Below are 20,809 nucleotides of genomic sequence, written 5' to 3'. Positions count from 1 at the left end.
GATCAGGGTTCAGTCGTGCTGTGCTCTCTGCAGTGCCTTTACTGTGCTCAGCACCATCACTTCCTCATTCTGAGAGCGAGACTTCTTTTTCTTCATATGGAAATTATACCAACATAACAAGACAGGGGAGTTAATTTGATGAATGTACTGGACAAGACAGAAGTGGATACAAGAAAGTACCCCAAGGGACTAACCCATATCACACCACTAGCTACAATCCACATGAACCTAGCTGTTAGGCTTTGAATCTCTTCACATCCTTCCTGTTGCTTTCATATCAACATGACAAAAACTGCTGGACACATTCTCTCCTGGGGAATTGACATAGATAGCTGCGGTAATACTCTGCCTGTAGGGATTTTTTTGGCTCAGGTAGGGTGTGCCCCTTCTTCAATCCGCAGAAAGACAGCAGTGAGACATTTTGAGGGATGCCATGTATACTTGTTGCCACCAGACCCAATTCTATACTTAGAATTGCTGCCATATGGTGTTTTTCTGTCATGAGGGTACCTCTCTTCCATGATATTCTTGCCAGAGCTCTGGCAACACCCATGCAGTCCAACCTTTTCTTTCCCTAATAAATACACCAATATCCATCTGAATGCTCCAGAATTCAGGCATAATGTCCTTACCCTTGCTTTACTCTCCTTAGATTAGGTGACAGAGTTGAGCTGAAGTGATGTGAGCTGCAGCTGAAGTGATGTGAGCTGCAGCTGAAAGTATTTCTCTTGGCCCAGATGTTGGTAGCAGACAGGTATCAAATTGCCTTCCTGCATTCCCCCAATGGGGGCTGATAGGTGTGGGATCACTGAAACCTGAGCAAGTCAAGAACTGATCCATTCCCAAAGCAGGAAAGGAAATACAGTACAGAACCATCTAATTTTTCAACAGTCTGAATACAGACTCCCTGTTTTCTTGTAAAATCAGGATAACAGCATTCTTCTGAGGGCTGCTAGCAGAAAATTATTATTGCAAAACTAGGATGGGTCTCTGAGCACCACTGCCAGGATGACAACTATACTTAGGCAGCCTTCACAGTAATGAGTGAGGTGTTCATGCTCTATTGCACACATTCTACTGTCTGTTATAGACAGAAACATTTGCAATACTGCCCAAGTCATAGAAATCACAGACTGCTTCTTTTTTTTTCTGCAAAAGTCACATAGAGGAGCCATAGAGAGGAGAGACTGCACATTCATTAACAATAAAGAGCAAGAGAAATCTGACTGTAACACATATTCCTGCTCCATCATACTCCAAGAGATCCAGTCAAACCCTTTGCCCACCCCCAATCAGTTTGTTTTCCTCTCACCTCCCTCCTCAACAACACAACAGAACATTCCTTCCTCCCATGGATACTAGTCCCAACAGGGTCAAAGAAACCAGGGCTTTCCAGTGATTTCACTTGGCAGTAGAACTAAAATCCAGTGTGTGGTCTCTCCTAGAGGGGCAGAGGGAGGCTGCTGGCTGTGAGCATAGCACACAGGTGAGCCCCTGTGCCCTCCCCATGAGCAGCTGCCTCACAGGCAGCCTGCAGAGGCTGTGCCAGCCTGACATGCCTGTGTATGCCCAAGCACACAGGACCTTCGGGTGCTGCAGGCTGCACTCCAGCTCAGTCTGGGGCCATGCTTACTACCAATTTACTTTCTCTCTGTGAGGTGAATCTGGTCTTGCTGACAAGAGTGGAAACTGCCATTAGCAGGCAATACAGACAGATGCTTTTTTTCCTCCACAGGCTTGTTATTTCCCCCGAGTTTAGTGAGAACATAAGTGGCTCACGTGCTAGCTGTGCTCAAAACAGTCACCTCAAACACTCCTGCCCCTGCACAGAGTGCTTTGTGTGGATGCTCTCTGAATCAATCCAACCAGGGCACAGATGGGCTCACATAATTTTCCCTTGTACTCCCCTCTATGCCTGCCTGCCTACCCCTCAGTCACACTCTGAGGAAAGCAATGTTTACATTCCACCCCTACAGAAGTCTTTCATAGGAATTACAGCTTGCTTCAATAGTGAAAACGTTACCAAGCTTCCTATTCTGTTTACATAACAGCTTACTCCACAAAGGAAGAGGCAGAGTTTGAAAAATAAAACAGAAGCGAGGCACCCAGATCTTTTAAATGTTAGAGAGCTGGTTTTTTACATCTGGATCTCCGCTGACTGTCCTAGGAACTAATACAGGAGTCAACTGGGAACGACAGAAAGACAGGCTTTAACATGCAGGGTACTGGACTGTTTGATGCTCCTGTTCCACAGCGATTTGCACAGTGGGAATCAGAGTGGGTGACAGTTACTTACAGAGATGATATGTCCTTTCAAGCCATGTGCTGAGTCTGCACACTCAATAACAGCACTTAGCTGTGGATAGCCCACCCCTGTCTTAATCCGAGTGGTACACACAGAACCTAGACAAGAGAACGAGAGGAATATACATAATTCATCAGGATGACAGAAATGATACAGAAAAAATGTGTTTCTATCAGCATTCCTGTTCTCCCAAGAAGTCTCTATTGCCAATGCTGGCTTCTCACAGATAAAAGGAGCACATAGGAACTTGAATTCTGAAATGCTCTCACGCCACTTCATGGGACCTGTGGCTGAGGAGACTCATGTCCCCCCTTTCTTCTCCACTGCCAGTCCCAATTTAGTTCCCATCAGTAATGCTTGTCAGTGAGCGAATTACTGCATCACAGGGAAGCAAATCTGACTGAGGTGCCTGAAGTGAAGGGGCAAAAGGACCAGAATCACAACCTGTGAGACTCAGCAGTAGCATTTATTACCCGACTATTTCTTCTAATAAGTATTTTTTATCTCTTTTCTGCATGTTTAAAGAAGCAATTCTATGGTAAAATCTGTGATTTTTTTGGTAACAATTTTCCCATCTTTTGTTTAATACTGAAGGCAGGAATATGTGGCAGATGACAATTTTGGGAAATATTAAAAAATCAGCATATAGCATTTAAAAAGTGAGATAAGTAATCATCTGAAAGCTGAACAGTACAACAACAAGGGAAATATAGGAACTATATCTACTCATTGAACTATATTATTTATATCCATACATTGTGCATGCATGTACATATAGATAAAAATAAAGTTATGTATCTATCTGTATATATCTATCTATATATAACATATTTGACATATGTATATATAAACCAATTTACTTACAGTTCAACATAGCAACATGGATCTTTTGGAATACCTTCTCTATTTTGTTCCCTCAAATTAAGAGTCAAAAGGAGGAGTACTTTTTGCCAGTCTAGGTTCTATAATTTAGGATACAGACCTAAAAGGTCCACATGATAACGAGAATTTCAAAACAGATTCTAAACCAAAATGCAGTGAAATATGAATCCCTTCACTCAGCTGATATCCAGGTATACTCAAGCTACCAGTAAAGCAAAAGTTACCAAAGATCCTTCAAAGAACTGACAAAGTGAAAACACTGAGACGAATTCTTGAAAAATAGTAAGAAAGTTAGCTTTAATTAAATAGGGAAAAAATATAATTTCCACAGGGCTTGTACTGCATAGTGTATGTAATGCTTTATAATAACATGATAGATCATTATCTGGAAAAGAGCTTCAAGACCTGAGGGAGAAACATTCATTACTTGTGGGTTTGCATGGTCAACTTGTACAGATCTGTTCAGGAACATCTCCAGGGAGGACTGTACAGCATTTACCCGCATTTCCATGTTTGAGGCTACAAACTATAATTATTCTTCTTTTAAATCTGAATTTGCCCATGACAATTACACCATGAAATCTCTGTTGTTGATTCTTCATGTATTTTGCACTATTTATTGTTTGATATCTTCCTGGGAACAACTGCAAGGTTTATTACATTATTTTCTCTGCTCCAGTTATCCATTCATGGACCATAACTATCTGGCACTGCAGAGTAAACAATCTGCCTGCACTGCACTGGATGATCACAGCTATATTGTCAGTGGCATTTGTGTTAGCCACTTTAAAATCTAGCCCACACATGGTGACTCCAGCTGCAGTCTAAGAAGAAAACAGCAAAAGAAGGAACATGTGAAGGAAGGCACAAGGAAGGGGAAAAAAAAAAAAGAAAGATTACAGCAGTGTATGCCAAACAACATTAGGGAAGGGAAGATAGGGAAAACACTGTAAGAAGGTCAGGGTTCTCTTGTTTATCCATGGAAATGTTAGAGTGATAGATAGCATGTAAGTACATTAATGTAAATTTTAGCTCTCAGGCAATAGTAACAGGTAGAGGCAAAGTTATCTATATTTCACAATTAACACCATTTCATTTTTGAAGACATTGACAGGGATAACCTGAGCTTGACACAACACAAATCATAAAGCTACTCAGAAACACATCTTTCCTTGATAGAGGTGGACACCTAGACACAGCATCCTTTGAGCTTTAGCTCGGATGACTCATCCTCTTTTCAGCAGGCTAGAAAAGTGTTCCCAGACAGAACACACGTTATCCGTGGTAATGTCAAGAACTCAGGCAGCCCAGTGCTTCGAAAACCAACTATCTTCACTGACTGGAGGTGCAATATGCAACACTGTTCAGAATGAAACACTGGCACCCAGTATGTAAATTTCTTAAATGCACTGTGTGCAAGTTCACTGGTACTTTATTGACCTGAGTGAGTCTTGGCATTCGAACAGGCAAGGAAACATCATTATATACTTGTTCCATCTGGACAACTCGTCTATCCTCTACTAACAATACCAAAAGCCACCTTCATTTGACTTACCTGGTCCAATACCCACTTTAATAATATCTGCTCCAGAAATAATAAGTTCTTCTACCATCTCTCCCGTCACCACATTGCCTGCCTAGAAAGAAAGAACAGTATCACAGGTACAGGAGATTTCAAGACTACTGCAGTAAAGACTAAAAATTATAATGCAAAGTTTGAACCAGAGCTTTTAGAAGTTGAACTATGCAGAGTATGGAAGAATATAGTTCATCATACTGTTCCTTGGACATGCCACCAAGACTAAACCAGGTAAATTCTCGAGTCAAATGAATTTAACAAGTAGTCCAGTAAACCCTGATCCTTACCATTCCATCAGATCTGCTTTGTCATCCATCACCCCAATCCTCACCCAGAGGCTCTCAACCACATCATCCCTAACCACAGGGGCTATTCTTCTCTCTTATATACAGTGAACTCCTTCACCTCTCCTGCCCTACCTGTCTCTCCAGAACAGCCTAGAGACCTCCATGCCTTTTGCCTAACTCGCTTTGCAGGAAGAAGTTCAGATCTTGTTTAAAATGCTGAAAAATAAATTTTTTCTTTAGGATTCAGTATTTTGCCCACTGAAAGGAAGGTACTATTGTTCTAATTTTTGTGCATTAGTGCAAAAATTGGTATGTATATACAGACGATATAAATCTGAGCATTCACACCATATACACACATTTTGTTGTGGTGATGCCACTGGTTAAAAACAGGGGCTTGGTTCCCTCTGCATGCCCTTTGCAGAGATATAGAGAGCATGCTGTTTATGGTAACATCTTCTTTGACAGAAATTCTGAATTGGTTTGTGTTCTTTACTGTATTTTTTCTTGCACTTCAACAGGTCTTTTCCTCCTTTTGCCTACATGGTTATATTTTCTGAAAGTGAAGACAGCTCTCTCAGCCTTTGTCTTGCTTCTTCTAGAAAACTTCTTCTATTGGCTCTCCACATCCCCAATCAATTGCTCAATCTTTGTTCGCCTTATACCAGACTTCCTTGAAGTCATACCAGACAGATCTTTCTTGAACCTGAGGAATGAGAACTATCCACAGTGGTACAGGTGAGTTCTCAGCAAGGCTTTGCACAAAGGCTTTTTCCTTTCCTATGGAAATATCTTGCCTGACACAGAAGAATGCCTTTGCCTGTGTCACACTGGTGGCTCACAGTCACCTTGTGATCTACTCATGCCTCCAGGAACATTTACCTATTCCAAACTGTAGCAGAAACTTGCAGAGCTTCCCCTGACACTGTGCTACCTATTCCTAGAGTAATGTTTTCCACATGTGGTTTATTAAGTGGGGGCCCTCTTCTGCCAGAACCTTGGCTTGGTATGTGGCCTGTAGTAACCATGAGATACAGATTTTTCTGGTTCATGGATGCTGTGAATGCAAAGAATGCCAGTGTGATTAAATTACTGATACTTTTAATAAAAAAAAACTACAAAACAACCTTTGAGCACACACTTGGTAATTGGCTTGCAAAACTGGTGCAGTAAGTGCAGAGACCTGCCAGTCTATTTCTATTCATTTAAAGAAACATTTTGATGCAAGCTCAGTGTGACAAGACAGGCCCTTGCATGTGTTCCAACTGTGCATCTGATGGATCAGCAGTCAGTGTCCTCTGTTCAGATGATTTTCAGGGAAAAGACAGTCTTCAAAGAGCAAGGATTTCAAATGACATTTGAATCCTATTCAAAGGAGATTTATGAGCTAAAACCTATGCTTTGAGTTACATTTGAAAACAAACTGTTAGCCAGCGCATTTTCAGACCATGCCTTCCTCTCTGCAAAGGGCTGCACAAAGCAAATGAATGCTGACATAGCACACACTGAACTGACTCACTACAGCTGTACTAACTGCATTCCCATACTCTGAGGGAACATTGTACAGGAATGTAATCCCATAAATTGCAGCCCACAATTTGAGAAGGATATGAAAATCTTTGAATGTGTCAGAAGAAGGTAGGAAAGCTGGTGATGTGACTGAAAGGCAGATACTGTGGGGAGTGGCCAAGGCACTGGGCCCATCTAGTTTGGAGAGAAGGTGGCCAAGGGGTGACCTCACTGCTCACTACAGCTTCCTGAGGAGGGCAGGTGGAGAGGGAGTGCTGAGTTCTCCCTGGGATCCAGGGACAGGATGCATATGAATGCTCAAAGCTGTGTCCCTCACGGAGGTTCAGACCTGACATGAATAATCAGTTCTTCAGTGAGAGGGTGGACAAACCCTGGAACAGGCTTCCTACAGAGGTGGCCAATGCCCCATGCCTTTGTGTTTAGTTTCCCAGGTCTTCCCTCACATTCCTCCTGTAAACTGGAATAACACTGTTTCACCTTCTGTCAATAGGATCCTCCCCACACTCCCAAGACCTTTGATAGGTGATGAGAGGGGTCCTGCTCCAACATTTCCTAGCTCCTTCAGTACTCTTAGACAATTACAAACCAAGCTTGGTTTGTATCTCAGCTCTGTGGCTTGTCTCATGTCTACAGAACATTCCTAACCAGGAAAACTGCACAAGAGAAACTTCCTGTTTTCCACATAACCTGTTTTGCACTTGTACTAAGGACAGGCTATTCATTTCTAGAGATCTGAACTTGGATCTAGAGATGTTCAGAAATTTCTTACATAATGATACTGCAGGACTTAATAAGTGTTTGTAGCAGCACTGATAGGGGCAGAGAAGGAGGCACATTCTAAAGTCCTTACTTAGTACAGCTTTTATTCAAATGTAACTATTGCTGAAGTCAGCAGAAGGGTACCCAGGGAATACTGGGCAAGACCTGTTCTCCACTTACTGATTTCTGACTCCTATTTCACTATTTATTTATTTTTACTGAATTTTGCTTCCTCCTTTTATTAGCTTGAAACAGCTCACAAGCCACCTGAAGCACTTAGAAAAATAATGAGAATATCAAGCAGCAATTTGTGGTGTATGATACAGGACCACTTAAATCTGCTCAAAAGAGCATGATATTGATTAAAAATAAAATAAAATAGAACAATCAGGAAATAAAGAGTATATAATAGGTACAGTGCTTCAGCTAAGTGCTGCTTCCTTTCTGCTCATGGGTAATTTGTTATACTAAGTGCTGTTCATTCCAAGATGGGGTGATGGAGAGTGTGCCCCTTAGGACATCAAGGAAACAGTTTACCTCTGGAAGGCAGATGACCACCTGTGCTGTATGACACACACCACAGTACAACCTGGTGAAACACTGGAGCACATTAAAAAGATTCATAAATAGGAAGGAGCAGGTATTCAAGTCAGTAGTTGCATGAGATTTGGGGTAAAATATGTATTTAACTTAAACAGCAGTGTCTTCTTATTAGCAGAGCATAGAGGGTTGTCAAACTGTCTCTTCAGAAATGTTAACCAGACGTTTACTGTTAAGTTACTGCTAGAAAATGTTGGAACTGCATATGGTGGTTGAAAATGCTCATCCTAGCAGGGAAAAGCACTTATGTCCCCAGCATACATTTTTTCCTGGAATGCATGTACACACATGCATTCTGTGCTTCTGAATCTGCAGATCCTTTACAAATTTTCAAGGAAGACGTGGAACTCTACATAGCAGACTTCAACCTGCCAATGAGAGGCTTGCTTCTTTGAGGTACCTTTTGCAGACCTCAGAGAGTACAAAAAAAACCACTATGAGAGAGGCACAGTTAGCTGTATGTGAAGAGACCCCAGTATGACCGCTGAAAGGAAATCAGTGGTCTCTTCTGAACTCTGAACTCTGCTTTACTGAAACCAATGCTTGCCTTACCACTCATACCAGTATGACAGCTGAATTGAGGCAAAAGGGCTTTTGAAGTCCCCACTGGTACAGCAAAGCCAGAATACTTCAACTTAAAAAAAAATCTGAAAAGATCAATATAGAAAGACTGAGACTACAGAAATTAAACCCTCTTAAAATTAGCTGAAAGAATAGAACACAATTGGAACATACACTGTGAAGTCACTACAGGCAATACACTTTGTCATGTGTTTACACAAGTAGTCAGGGAACAAAGCAATTGGTGCAAGTATTGTGATGTGCATCACTCAGTATGGGGTCCCAAGTGAATGCCAGCCAGGGTCATTCCAGCACTATCCAGGATGACTGAACTGTGGGTCAGTCCTGAGGAAAATCCCGGCCTCAGAAAAGTCAAAGGAATTTCCCTACTGACTTTATTGAGATCAAGATTTTACCTAACAGGATTATAAAGACTACAGCTTCTCTGACAGAGATACAAAATTAGTGAACACATAGGGCAGTGCCTCTGAATTTCAGTCAGGCATTTGATACTGTGCCTCATGAAAGCCTGCTATAAATATCAACTCATACTGCCTAAGACAGGAACACTGCTGCACTGATTGAAAGCTGCTGGCAAATGGCAATGGATCTAGCTGGGGAGAAGTGTCTATGACAACAGTTCTCAAACTTTCTTCTTGTATCCTAGAGGAAAGCACAGTCTGTGCCTCCACATTATCAGGAAGATGGCCAAAGGACACTTCCCACCCACGAAAGTAAGGGGTGCTTAACCATGAGAGATGGAGATGCCCTTTGCAAGGCTGAGCCACACTCAGTGGGTGCTTGCACTCAGTACTGTGTCTCACCTGAGGCAGGCTCAGCAGCATCTCTCACTCCTATCCTGGGATCCTGCCTGGCCCCTGCTCTCAGATGCCAGCCCTGGTAGAGTAGACATGCCACGATTGCATTTACTCTGGTGTGTGTTCCAGGGCTGAACTGGGAGTAGTCTGCACGGCTTTCTCTGACTGAATCCTGCCTCCATTCTGCCTCCAAGGCCCAGAAAAGTTCTGCTACTGACTCCAAGGAGGAGCAACAATTTCTGGCTCCTGCTGTTTCCCTCTGCTTCTGCTTTGCAATTCCGCTTGTCTCCCTCTCTGATCCACATCTTGTGGGTGCTACTGTATCTCCAAGTGTGCTCCTGCCTCAGTCTTCTTCCTGCCACACTCCCTGCTCCCCTCAGGGTTGCTCTTCTACAGGGAACAGAGGAATAGCATGAAAATAAAAATTCAGGATAAAAACTTGGCAAAGCTTGCAGACAAAGACAACTTAGCTTGTAAACAGATTTTCAGAGTGACAGAATAACCCTAAAGTCTTCAATCCAACTAATCAATAAGGACTATGCAACCTGTAATATAAAGGCTCTGATCCTCCATCATGAATGCTGACTAAAGGTTTTCTTTAGACTTGAGCAAGCAAGCATAATTGATGCACATAATGCTGCACAATAGCAAAAAACCCAATGGGTGACCCTCCTCAGGATCTTCCTGGTTCTGGGAGGCACTTGTGGGACACTCAGAAGACTTAAATATGCTTTCTTCCCCCATTCCCAACCTGATGAGTGATTTAAGACAAGTCATGTTGTACTTTTGTGCCCGTTTGTCCTCTCTACCTTTGGTGTTCCATGGAGAAACTGATCTTTGTAAATTACTACAAAATGCAAAAGTGAGAAAACCTTGTGTCAGAATCAGGCAGAAGAAAATAAGGCAATGTGATTATAAAAGCAAATATTTAAAAAGACAGAAACATGGATTTGAAAGGTTGTTACACAAGAGACATCCTTGGTTTGCAGGGGAGTATTGGCCACAGAGAGCACAACATTAACCACAGTTGCTTTGCACATCCCCTTTCAGCCTCAGCGCTGAACCCATTACGTGGCCCCTGGGAACACACATTCCCCGAGATCCAGGGTTGGGTTACTGTTATGTATTGCACTGCAGCTGACTGTGGAATGAACAGTCATGCTGAGGAAAGCAAACAAGGTCCTGGAGATCACTTTCAGCTATGAGAAAGCTTCTTTATTTTTATACCTCCTATTTAACTGCTAACCCTTTTGTTTGAAAGTCCCAACAGCAGAGAACATACTGCAGGCATAGCACAGAAACACCAAAGCAGTCAGAACAAACAGGTAGCAGCAGGACATGTCTTCCAGATTACCATTAAAAGGAGCCTAGACCAGCTCCTGCATTTCAGCCAGGAACAGCTTCAAAAGGCCACTTTGGCACAGAACATGAATTAATTTGGAAGCAGGGTAGAGGTGGGTGTCTAGTTGATTTAGAGACGGAACAGATTCTGGAGGCTTTGGAAAGCTGAAGGTTTTTGAACACCCCAAGTTTGTTAGCATGTTTTTAGAAGTGGAAATTATTGCTGTGCAGATTAAAAACATAAGCCATATTAAGCCATGTTCAGATAAAGGAGCTACAATCAGAGAAGGCAACTGAACAGGTCAGGGCTGTAAATGTGCTCAAGCAGGTGGTGCTGTCAGGACAATGAGACCTGAAGTAACAATAACCTTAGCCACAAAAGAAGAGATACTAGGAGAGCAGCTGAACAGATGCAGAAGGTGGATGAGACTGGCCTAAGCACCCTGGACTAAAATCTGGTTTTGATATCTGACTTTGACATTGACCTTCTCTGCCTTCTGAGGAATTCATCTTGGTTGAGTTCCCTCCTCAGTCAGCAAAGCCAGCAATCAGTGGGGAGGTGGGGGAGGGCATGACACAATTTTCTTTCCACTCCTGACAAAGATAATCTTAACTATGTGCTTTAAGCTCCCTCCCAAACCCTTCAAAGACAAAGTCACTGGAGCAATCATGTCACTAGGGACAAGACTTCAGATCCAAAGAAGCTCAGAAGGCCCACATTTATAATTTCATAGTTCCAAAATCTCTCTCTCCAAAGCCATGGGAAATATGATCATACCAAAATGGCTCCCATCTCTCCTGGCAGCTGTTGAAGAATGCCTATTCATCAGCCTATGATAACCCAGCATCCAACAAGCATTCCAGCTCACTCAAGTTTTCCATCATTCCAAAGCAAAAACACTGCCTTCCTCTGACATGGGAGAAAGGAATGCATCCTCTTCTGAGCTGCTTGAGTATGTTATTCTCTATTGAACAAAGGGAGAATATGCATTTAGGAACACTCTTACTTCACATTTACTTTACATTTATATTTTACTTTATCTGTGGCATGGGAAAGCAGGCGAGTGATGCCTAAACACATGATTTTTTGCTGCACTGGCTTGAAGAAAGGCTGGTAACCTCACTACCAATCTGCTGCTTGATTGAGGATTTCTGTTATTCTCATGGAAACAATTCAGACACATTTCTTCAAGAGCCCTGGGAAAGCAGCAGTAGTGCTCTTCTGCTAGGAGTTCCATGTCCATGTAAACATCTTATTTTTGGGGCAAAAGACCCCAAGGAAGCATGAATTAGCACTTTGAGATGGCACAGTAACATCACAGAAAGCACCATGAAAAGCCCCAGCACTGACCATTTTGCTCCCTTATAATGCTGTTCACAACAGCCCAACATCCCTCTCATTCTTATCACAGGCAAGGATCAGTCTGCATTGATCCGTCTTCATAGTGATCTAACAATCACTGGCCCCAGCTGGCCGGAAATATTGGTACATTCGCACAGCAAACCTCTGCTTGGAATCACCAAAATTAACCTATACACTTAATGATCAGAGATCTCATCTAGTGTGGGAACGAGGACATGAGCAGGAAAAGAACTGGATCCAGCCAGTCCTCCATCCCAACTTATTTAGATAGCTGTATCAGATCATACACTAAACATTCCCACAGAAATCATCAGCAATGGACAATATCAAACTGTTATTGAACATCCTTCCTTGCTTCTCTTCCTCTTCCAATTTCTGATGCCTACCAGTCAAACTCTGGGTCCTGTTCCTGGCCAGAATTCACACACACACCTCCACCCTTTCTACACCCTTACCATAATGGTGTGATGTGGGAACAGGGCACGGACGGACTTCACAAACTCCACGAAATACTCTGAATAGCCGTTTGCCACATCCAGGCAGATGTATTTGATAGCTGGAATGGCCTCTAGAATACTTGTTAACTTTTTCAAATCTTCTTGTCCACTACCTGAGCTTGCTGCTACATGCTAAAAAAACAGAGAGAACAAAACAGAGTAGTAGGTTGCAAACACTGACATAAACACACACAATTTGTTTGTCTTTTCCTGCATAATCTTGGCAGGACTTGTGCTGGTAACTAGTGAAAAATCACACTATGTAATATGAAATAAATACCTTCCTGGGAAAATCAGTGGGCTATTTCTGTCTAGTTTAAATTATATAAAAGAGAGGGAAATTAGCTTTCTAGCATTCATTCACAAGTGGATTGTCACTGGCATATATAATCATCTGAGATCAATCAAGTTCAGCCATTCTCATATTAACATGAACACAAGATGAAGCCCTAACTTGGTATATTTCCAGGAAGTTAGGTAAAATTTGGGGCACTGTCAGAGAGTAAAATCTAGGTCTTTTAAGTTCACCAAGCACTCCGGTGATGTCCAGAATCACAGAATAATTTTGTTGGGAAAGGTCCTCTGGAGATTTTGTAGTCTAATCCCCTTTCTCAAGCAAGGTCAGCTACCATTGAAAACAAGCAGATTGCTTCTTCCTTTGTTTTCCAATGAGTTCTTTCCAAAGGAAAAATAGTTTCCACAGCTGTTGGCCTACAAAACCTCTGCAGAAATCCAAGGTCACTGTGCAAGTCAGTATTTAATCACTACAGGAATAGGAGATCCTATTCCAGTTATTATATACCACAAATAAGTTTGGAAGTGTTCAGACACAGGACATTCCTGAGACCACTTTCTACCCTATGGTAGCATGTAAATAATCCTGACTGGCCAAAGTGCTAGGCTCACTTTCAGCAACTCTGTAATCAATAGCCTTTATAACATAATTCTGAAATGTGCCACAGGTAAAGATACAACACAGCAATGTTGTATTCTTTTCTATAAAGAGAAAGATCAAAAACTCCACTGAACTTTGAGCAGGAAGGGGAGATGGCCAGGCACACTCACAGTGCCTCTACTCGTACAGGGGCCTGCCAGAAGAAAAGAAGAAGTCTGAATGTGAGAAAGTCACAAATTAAGTCAATGTTAAAATTGATTGAATATAATGGCTCAGGTTGGGACCCTGTGAAGAAGTGGGATAGCACAAAGTGAGCTCTGGTGCAAGAAGGTAAGTGGAGGACACAGAAGCCCTGACAACTTTCAGTGCTCATCCCTGCCTGGGCCCACCACCTAGGCCCCTCCAGCCTGTAGACTCCAGATCCACTTGCACACCTGATGGCAAAGACTTTGCCTGGCACAAGGGTGTGCAGGGCCAGCTGTGGTGGGCCAGCTGTGGTTGGGTTATTGAAATTATTCACATCAGTGAACTACCACTGCTCGCAACAGCAACAGAAGCACAGCACTCATGCCTATTCCTAAGTATTTCCTCCTTCAGGATACTTCTCTGTTTCCCTTCCAGGCATATACAAACTTTGCTTTTTAGCATCTTCATATAAGCACTTTCATAATGGACTCACGTAGCCCCTCTTTTAAATCAGGACAAGCCACTTCCCTTGATGAATTTAAGAACAGCAAATATCTTCATTCCCTAAAACCTCACTTGACAACAGCATTCCCTAGAGACTCCAGTGTATGTGAGTTCAGAACAAAGCAATAAACCATAATAATTTACAGTAGAAAAATGTACCTCAAGGCATTCTGGGTGATTGGCAGCAAACAGTTTCCATTCTTCCAGAGAATAATGCTTGTGAATTGCAGTGAACATTGCATGCTAGCAAAAAAACAAGAGAACTGATATTAATGTCACAGTTAGTAATTTTTCCCTCAACTGCAAAATAAGAGATTAGAAAATCCCCTTTTAAGTATAGGCTCATCCTGCTTGGAAGAAACAGTAACAGTGAGTAACAGACCAGGCAACTACAAACAGCTCTTCAAAAGCAACTTGGCATGCTTAGCCAACTTCTCAGGACCAGGTTTATGACATGTTTCATTAAGCAACTGTATTTTGAATGTGACAGAGGGTCATTAACTTAGAAAGTGCTACAGTTCTATCCCATAACCCACACTTTTAAAACTTGTCAGCTAATTTTTTTTTCTGGCATGGAGCACAAAGGGACCTCAAAAACAAGCTCTAAAAGCTCCACCTGAAACTGAGCTACACCCAAAATGGAAGCTTCCCAATATGGAAGCATCTCCACAGAAATTTCCTTACATCAGGAGCCCTGTTTGTGGTGACTGTGCTGTTGTAAAAGTACACCTGCTTTTCTTTATTCTGGAGTTTTAAACTTGCATTCCCCTGTTCTCAAAAAATTTAGCTAAAAAATCAACAAAGGCTGCTTGCTGTCCCCCAGCAGCTTCCCAACTGTTGCAGAAATGAGAGTTGAGACTTACTTTTGCCATAACTACAGCCATTTCAAACGTCCCCACAGTGTCCATATTTGCCACTATAATGGGAATTCCTGTGTATGTCTGCTTGGAGTTACGGAAGGTGAAGGTGCGTGTGAGGTCGACCTGCAGGGAACAGACATGCATTCTTTTAAGTAACTGATTGTAATCTTACACGAGTTTTGCCACAGATTTCACATACAGCATCTTTAGACACAGCTTCTCCATTTTCCTCACATTTCCTGTTCCTTTTGTTCCACTATTACATCATTTTTTATTTTTATTTTTTACAATTCTGCCTTCCAAACAAGAAAAAAAATTAAAACAATGTTTTCTGCATTAAATACAGCTCTTACTTAAGAAAAAGAATCAAAATAAAATTAAAAAATGAAAAGGAAAAAGGCAGAAGGGCTTGGAAAGAAAGGACGATGAGGACTCTGGGGCTCTGTACACAGAAGTAATCTCAGCTATTTGTATGGCTGCCTGAGAAACTTAAGTTGAAGTCCTAATGCCAAAGAAGTCAGAATTACAACTCCCTCTGTCTCCAGGGCATAAAGGACTTTGTCCCAGTCTTGAAGGTAAATGACCATATAATAAAATCACAGAATCACAGAATCACAGAATTTTCAAGACTGGAAGAGACCTATAAGATCATCTAGTCCAGCCGATGTTCTAACTGTTCAGCTAGATCATGGCAGCAAGTGCCACATCCAGTCTTTTTTTAAATTCTTCAAGGGATGATGCCTCTACCACCTCACTGGGTAAATGATTCCAGTTTCTGACCACTCTTTCTGTGAAGTATTTCCTTCTTACTTCTAACTTACATCTAGCTTGACGCAACTTGAGACTGTGTCCTCTTGTTCTATCCGTTGTCGCCCGGAGAAAGAGGCCGACCCCCAGCTCACTACAGCCACCCTTCAGGAAGTTGTAGAGAGTGATGAGGTCACCCCTTAGTCTCCTTTTCTCCAGGCTGAACAACCCCAGCTCCCTCAGTCGCTCTTCATATGGCTTCAGAACTCTTGCCATACAATCTGAACAATCATACCTTGCCTTGCTAAACCAAGAAGCTGCTAGTTTCTAAGTTAATGTCTTAAAAGTGTATCCGCCTTCACCTTCAGAGACATTTCTTCTTCAGCACCTTCAAATGATCACAGTAACATCAGGCATTTTTTCCTTATATCTGCAAAGGGTATTATCAAATTAGATCAGTTCCCACTGGCCTACCTAAGACCTTCCTAGCTATGGGAAAATGCTCAAAAGGGGGGAAAAAAAAAAGTACAACTCTAAGATATTAGTTTAGTCTCTAGTAAAAATGAAGGCTCTTTCAGTTTTCACTAATCCTCCCTGCAACTTTAACCCAAAAGCATTTGCAGACCTGAACTAAACTGAAATCCATCATGAGAAAGAAAGCAACAGAAAAAAATACAGGATTTTTTACTATTCAATTAAAACACATTTTGAGCACTTCCAAATTGCAGGCTAGATTCTGATTAATATTGTGAGGGATTTATTACTGGTTTGTATAAGAAAAAGAACTTGGTGCCTTAGTGATAAACTCTGAATCAGGTTCTCCTATAAGCTTTTAAGGGAAGGGTCACTTTAGTGAACAAGCAAAGATATATCTTAATGGAAACGCCCCTTTCTCCTATTTACTATCAGAGGTCTAATTCTCCAGCCATCATGGATGACAAAACATTCTTTAGCTGCAGCTAGCATTAGAAAATAGTATGAAGAAGATGGATGTGAAACAAGTATGAGAATTTTGTTTACTTTACTCCCTCTTAACACTAGAGCCAAGGGCGGGGGAACACAAAAGTACCCCACAATCAATTCCGCACAGATGCCAGCACCAGAACCACTGCTCTGCGGTTTTACAAAGGAAAAACATTTCTTACAAAGGAACACCAGAAAGGAGAAGATTTATGTTTCAGAAAAGACACCAAAATACTGCAAAATAGACACAGGACAAAGCAAGAACTTGCCTTGAAAATTTTTTAGTCCTTCACACTTTTAAGCCTCTCCAATATCGCACAGCAATAAGACAAATATGCCGCATAAAAGCTACGACCTTTGCCTGGTAAATACATTCAGTGATTTTCCTTGTTTTATGAGAGACAACAGCAACTACTCAGTTTCACCTTTTCCATGCCACTCCTCACTTTATGGACTTTCAGTATATCCTCCACAGCTGCTTCTTCTCCATACTGAATTATCCTGGTAAGTTTATGTTTTTCCTCATGTGGAAATCAGTCAACACTGTTGATCATGCTGGCTGCCATTCCCTCTACCTATTTTAGCAAACTGTGCTGCTCTTGTGAAATGAATGAAATTTTAAAAATTTAACAACTTCCTACAGGAAACTTGTCTGTTGAACTTGCAATGGACAGAGTGCATGAGCAAGCCCAGCCAACGCAAGAACAGACTATGTGAGTACCAAGACCCCACAGACAGATAATGCTGCTCCCACTCCCACCCTTGCTCTGACCAATTTTGATATTCAAATTCAAGCACCACATTTTCTGATATATTTTCAAAAAAGAGAAAGCAACCATGGAAAATGAAGACAGTGCAAGCAATCAGAAACAAGTACCAACATAGCAAACCTACAGGAAGATCTGCAAACATCCCAAACTGTCTCTCTAGGAAGCTGACTGAACTCTAGTCACTGCATAAAATGCTATCCTTGTGCAAAACGAGGCATTCACACCAGAGAAGCAGACGCTTCCTGATATAAGCTTCAAAGCAGCAGCTTGCTGGGGAGCAGGCACTGTAGTATGCTGCCTCTGTTACTCTGCCAGAACTATTTATTTATATTCTTGTTTTGAAGCAGACTGGGGCTGTCCATTTCAGATCTGGCTCTCACAGACTCTGTTTATCCCTGTTGCCACAGCCTCAGTGATGGTGTCCAATTTCCTAACCTTCATCGGTTTTCACTGACCCCCTCATGACACGCACTTTTTCTCATCTGCAATGTTTTAACAGTTCATCAGAGCCACCCGTTACAACCCTGCCGTATCAGCTCATGTTCCTCCTATCGTTTTCCCTTCCCAGCAGCCCTTCTTTCCACAGCCTGCACCCTGCTAAATATACAAAACACTGCACTTGAAGGAGCCATGTGCCTACCACTCACTCGGCGGAGCACAGCTCCACCTGTTTGCTAGGCTGGCACAGTGAGTTTTAAGGAGGGATCCATAGGTCCCCAAGCAAATGGCTCCAAAGTGCCCAGAGGCCTTATGTGCAGTAATTGCACACGATGAGGAGTTACTCAGATGGAACACTGTTCATCATAAATTACAAATTACTTGCCAGAGATCAACTTTCTGCTGAGAGGGCCTCTCACACCTTATGATGGCAAAGAGGTTTTGCTTAGCTGATGCCCTCAAAATCCCTGGCCATAGGCCTATAGTAAACACAGCTTCCCTGTTTCACTTTCCCTTTCTACCTCAGTCTCTCTCTCTTACACCCCCGTGTCCCCTAGAGAAAATCTTAATCCTCTTTTCATCCCCCGACACAACATAATTCCTTCTTTAGTCAAACTAAATCCTTTGTTAACCTTGGGGTTATGTGGGGTAAATGAGAAGGCACCTTCGATACTGAGGCAGCCATCTTTTTTTGTGGATGCAATCGATCCTTACGGGAGTGATTTCCCGGGGTCTTTCCCGATCCCTGATGAGAGAGAACCACAGAACTGTTCCGGCTAACAATGGCCAGCAGGCACACAGAGCCCCAGGGGATTCCAGGTCTCTACACACGCAGGTCACACGGGGGTGAAACCAAAGAGAGGGTGAAATGCACCCACTGCCCCAGGTTTGATGTGACTTCCCTCAGTACCCCCTATGACGGGGCACCCTGCGCACTGAGAAGCGCTCCCCAGCGTCTTCGCGGGTTTTTAATATTTTTTTTTTTTAAGAGCGCATCAGTTCCTCGGTACCAGCACCGCCCACAGCCCCCGAGGCTGAGGGCAATGCTGCCTGTCAGGTGTCACCACCGGCTTCTGCCGGCCCAAGCTGCGGGGCGGGTAACCGGACACCCCCGTCCCGCAGCGCGGCTGGATCGCCGCCACCGCCCCCTCCGACCCCGGCGGTCAGGCCCCGCTCAGCGCCGCAGAGGCACCTGTTAGGAGCAAGCAATCCCCCACTGCCCCCTTGTATTTCAGCTTGAGGAGCGAGGGAGGCCAGCGCGGCACCGGCTACCCCCGGCTCCCCTGGGGTCGTGGGGGGGACACGCCGCAGACTTCGCAAACGCGGCCCCGTCCTCCCCTCCCGGGAGCAGCGGCATCCCCCCGCCACGCAAAGGGCGTCGCGATCGGGGAGGGCATTGCTGCGCTAGACCGGGTAATAAAAATAAAGCGGGGGGAAAGGCGGGTTAAGGAAGTTAAGCGTTGAGAAGGGGGAGGAAAAGCATGCTAGGTTTGGATGCCCCCACCTCTGCTCTGCTTTTGAGGCTGCTCCTTTTAGGTCTGACCAGGACATCTTTAAAGTCCAGTTTGAGGTCTGCGTCTACCCGGGGCATCTCGCTGGGGTGCCGGGGTGCGGGGGCCGGGGCTGTCCTGGCAGTGGAGGCGGCAGCAGCGGCAGCCCTGCTGTGCTGACTGCACCGCCCCGCCTGCAGAGCCGAGCCGAGCCGCGCCGGCCAAAGCCCAGTGGCCGCGCACCGAGCGTATTTATAGGGCGCGGGCACCGGGCCCCATCGCTTTATTAGGCGAGGGCTGGTTTTAGCTGAGCCTCTGCCCCGGCCCCCGCCACGGCTACCCCCGCCTCTCCGCAGGGCAGTGTGCGGTGGGGGCAGACGGGGACGCGTCGCCCTTCCGCAACCGCCCCGTGCGGAGCGAGGCGCCGGCGGCACCGCGGCGGCTTTAAGGGCAAAGCAAGGGCAGAGGAAATGGCGCCTCCATGTGACCGAGCGGGCCCCGCCGCCGCGGGTACCGGGTGCGGGAGCCCGGCCGTGCCGGGCGGCCGCTGCGGGGCTGAACGGACATCTTGGCCTGCCTCCTTCTACCTTCCACCGCCCCGAGAAGGGGTTTGCGGCGTTCCCCAACGCTGTTACGGCTGCTGCAGCGCGGCCCAAAATGCTGTCCCTCCAGCTAAATAAAAAAGACACCACTTGGTATAGGTGGGCTGTCATGGGAATCCCACTTGCCGGGGTGCTCCGCTCCAAGCCCAAACCCGGCCCCGTCCCTGCCCGGTATCCGGTACTGCTGAGGCAGAGCTGGGCTGCCCATGGCACTGAGCACAGAGCCAGAGTGTGGGTTTGGCGTTAGAGACGTTGAGAAATGTGCAGCTGGTTGGTCATAGGAGAGTGGTCAGAGCACCAGCCACCTGCAGCTGCCTCAGGAATTTCCGAATTTCCTGCTTCACTGCACTTAAAGAAGCAACAGGGAGTTTTTGTATTTGAGTGGGGTTTTTGGTGTTGTTTGGGTTTTTGGGGGGTAGCTTGTTTGTTTTTTGGTTTTGTTTTTTTTTTTTTTCGCCCCAGCATACAGGAGCCTGATTTGTGCCTATTTCCTCCAGTTTCAACGGTGCTAGCCATAGTTTAACACACAAGTCAAAAACCACTCAGAGCAGCAGGACTGCACAAGCTGAGTCCATCTACATCTGCTGCCAGAGGGATCAGTGCAGGGTAACCAGATACCACATGAGATGACTTCCACAGGAGTCTTAAGCCTTAAAGTCTATTTAATTATGAAGTCAGTGGGTTGTAAGATTTGGACTTTGGAAGACACATGAGCAAGCATTTTTAGTGACTGGCAACGGAAGCCTGGGACACTTACTCAGACGCATTGCAGGAGGAGGTAGCACTCTCTCCTTTATCTGAAAGTTGCATACTTCTGGTCAACACCCTGCCT

General features: G+C 44.0%; 1 protein-coding gene and 1 long non-coding RNA gene across 5 annotated transcripts in view; both read right to left on the bottom strand.

The window, feature by feature from the left end:
- Positions 1 to 19,722, bottom strand: part of GMPR (guanosine monophosphate reductase) — a 42,213-nt gene extending 22,491 nt beyond the window's left edge. Inside the window, exons 1-6 of the mRNA XM_059478303.1 lie at positions 19,390 to 19,722; positions 14,971 to 15,090; positions 14,267 to 14,350; positions 12,481 to 12,654; positions 4,743 to 4,824; positions 2,297 to 2,403 (exon numbers count right to left, since the gene is read on the bottom strand). Of these exons, the coding sequence (XP_059334286.1) occupies positions 2,297 to 2,403; positions 4,743 to 4,824; positions 12,481 to 12,654; positions 14,267 to 14,350; positions 14,971 to 15,090; positions 19,390 to 19,476 (654 nt within the window). The 5' untranslated portion in view covers positions 19,477 to 19,722. The remainder of the gene's footprint in view (positions 1 to 2,296; positions 2,404 to 4,742; positions 4,825 to 12,480; positions 12,655 to 14,266; positions 14,351 to 14,970; positions 15,091 to 19,389) is intronic.
- LOC132073135 (uncharacterized) overlaps positions 1 to 20,809 on the bottom strand; it is a 1,090,256-nt gene that overhangs the window by 116,550 nt on the left and 952,897 nt on the right. The gene's annotated exons all lie outside the window — the stretch shown is intronic.

Source organism: Ammospiza nelsoni, chromosome 1 (genome assembly GCF_027579445.1).
Source record: "Ammospiza nelsoni isolate bAmmNel1 chromosome 1, bAmmNel1.pri, whole genome shotgun sequence".
Lineage (NCBI taxonomy): Eukaryota > Metazoa > Chordata > Aves > Passeriformes > Passerellidae > Ammospiza > Ammospiza nelsoni.
The sequence above is the reverse complement of the archived record's forward strand: the minus strand, read 5'-3'. Positions and strand labels throughout refer to the sequence as shown.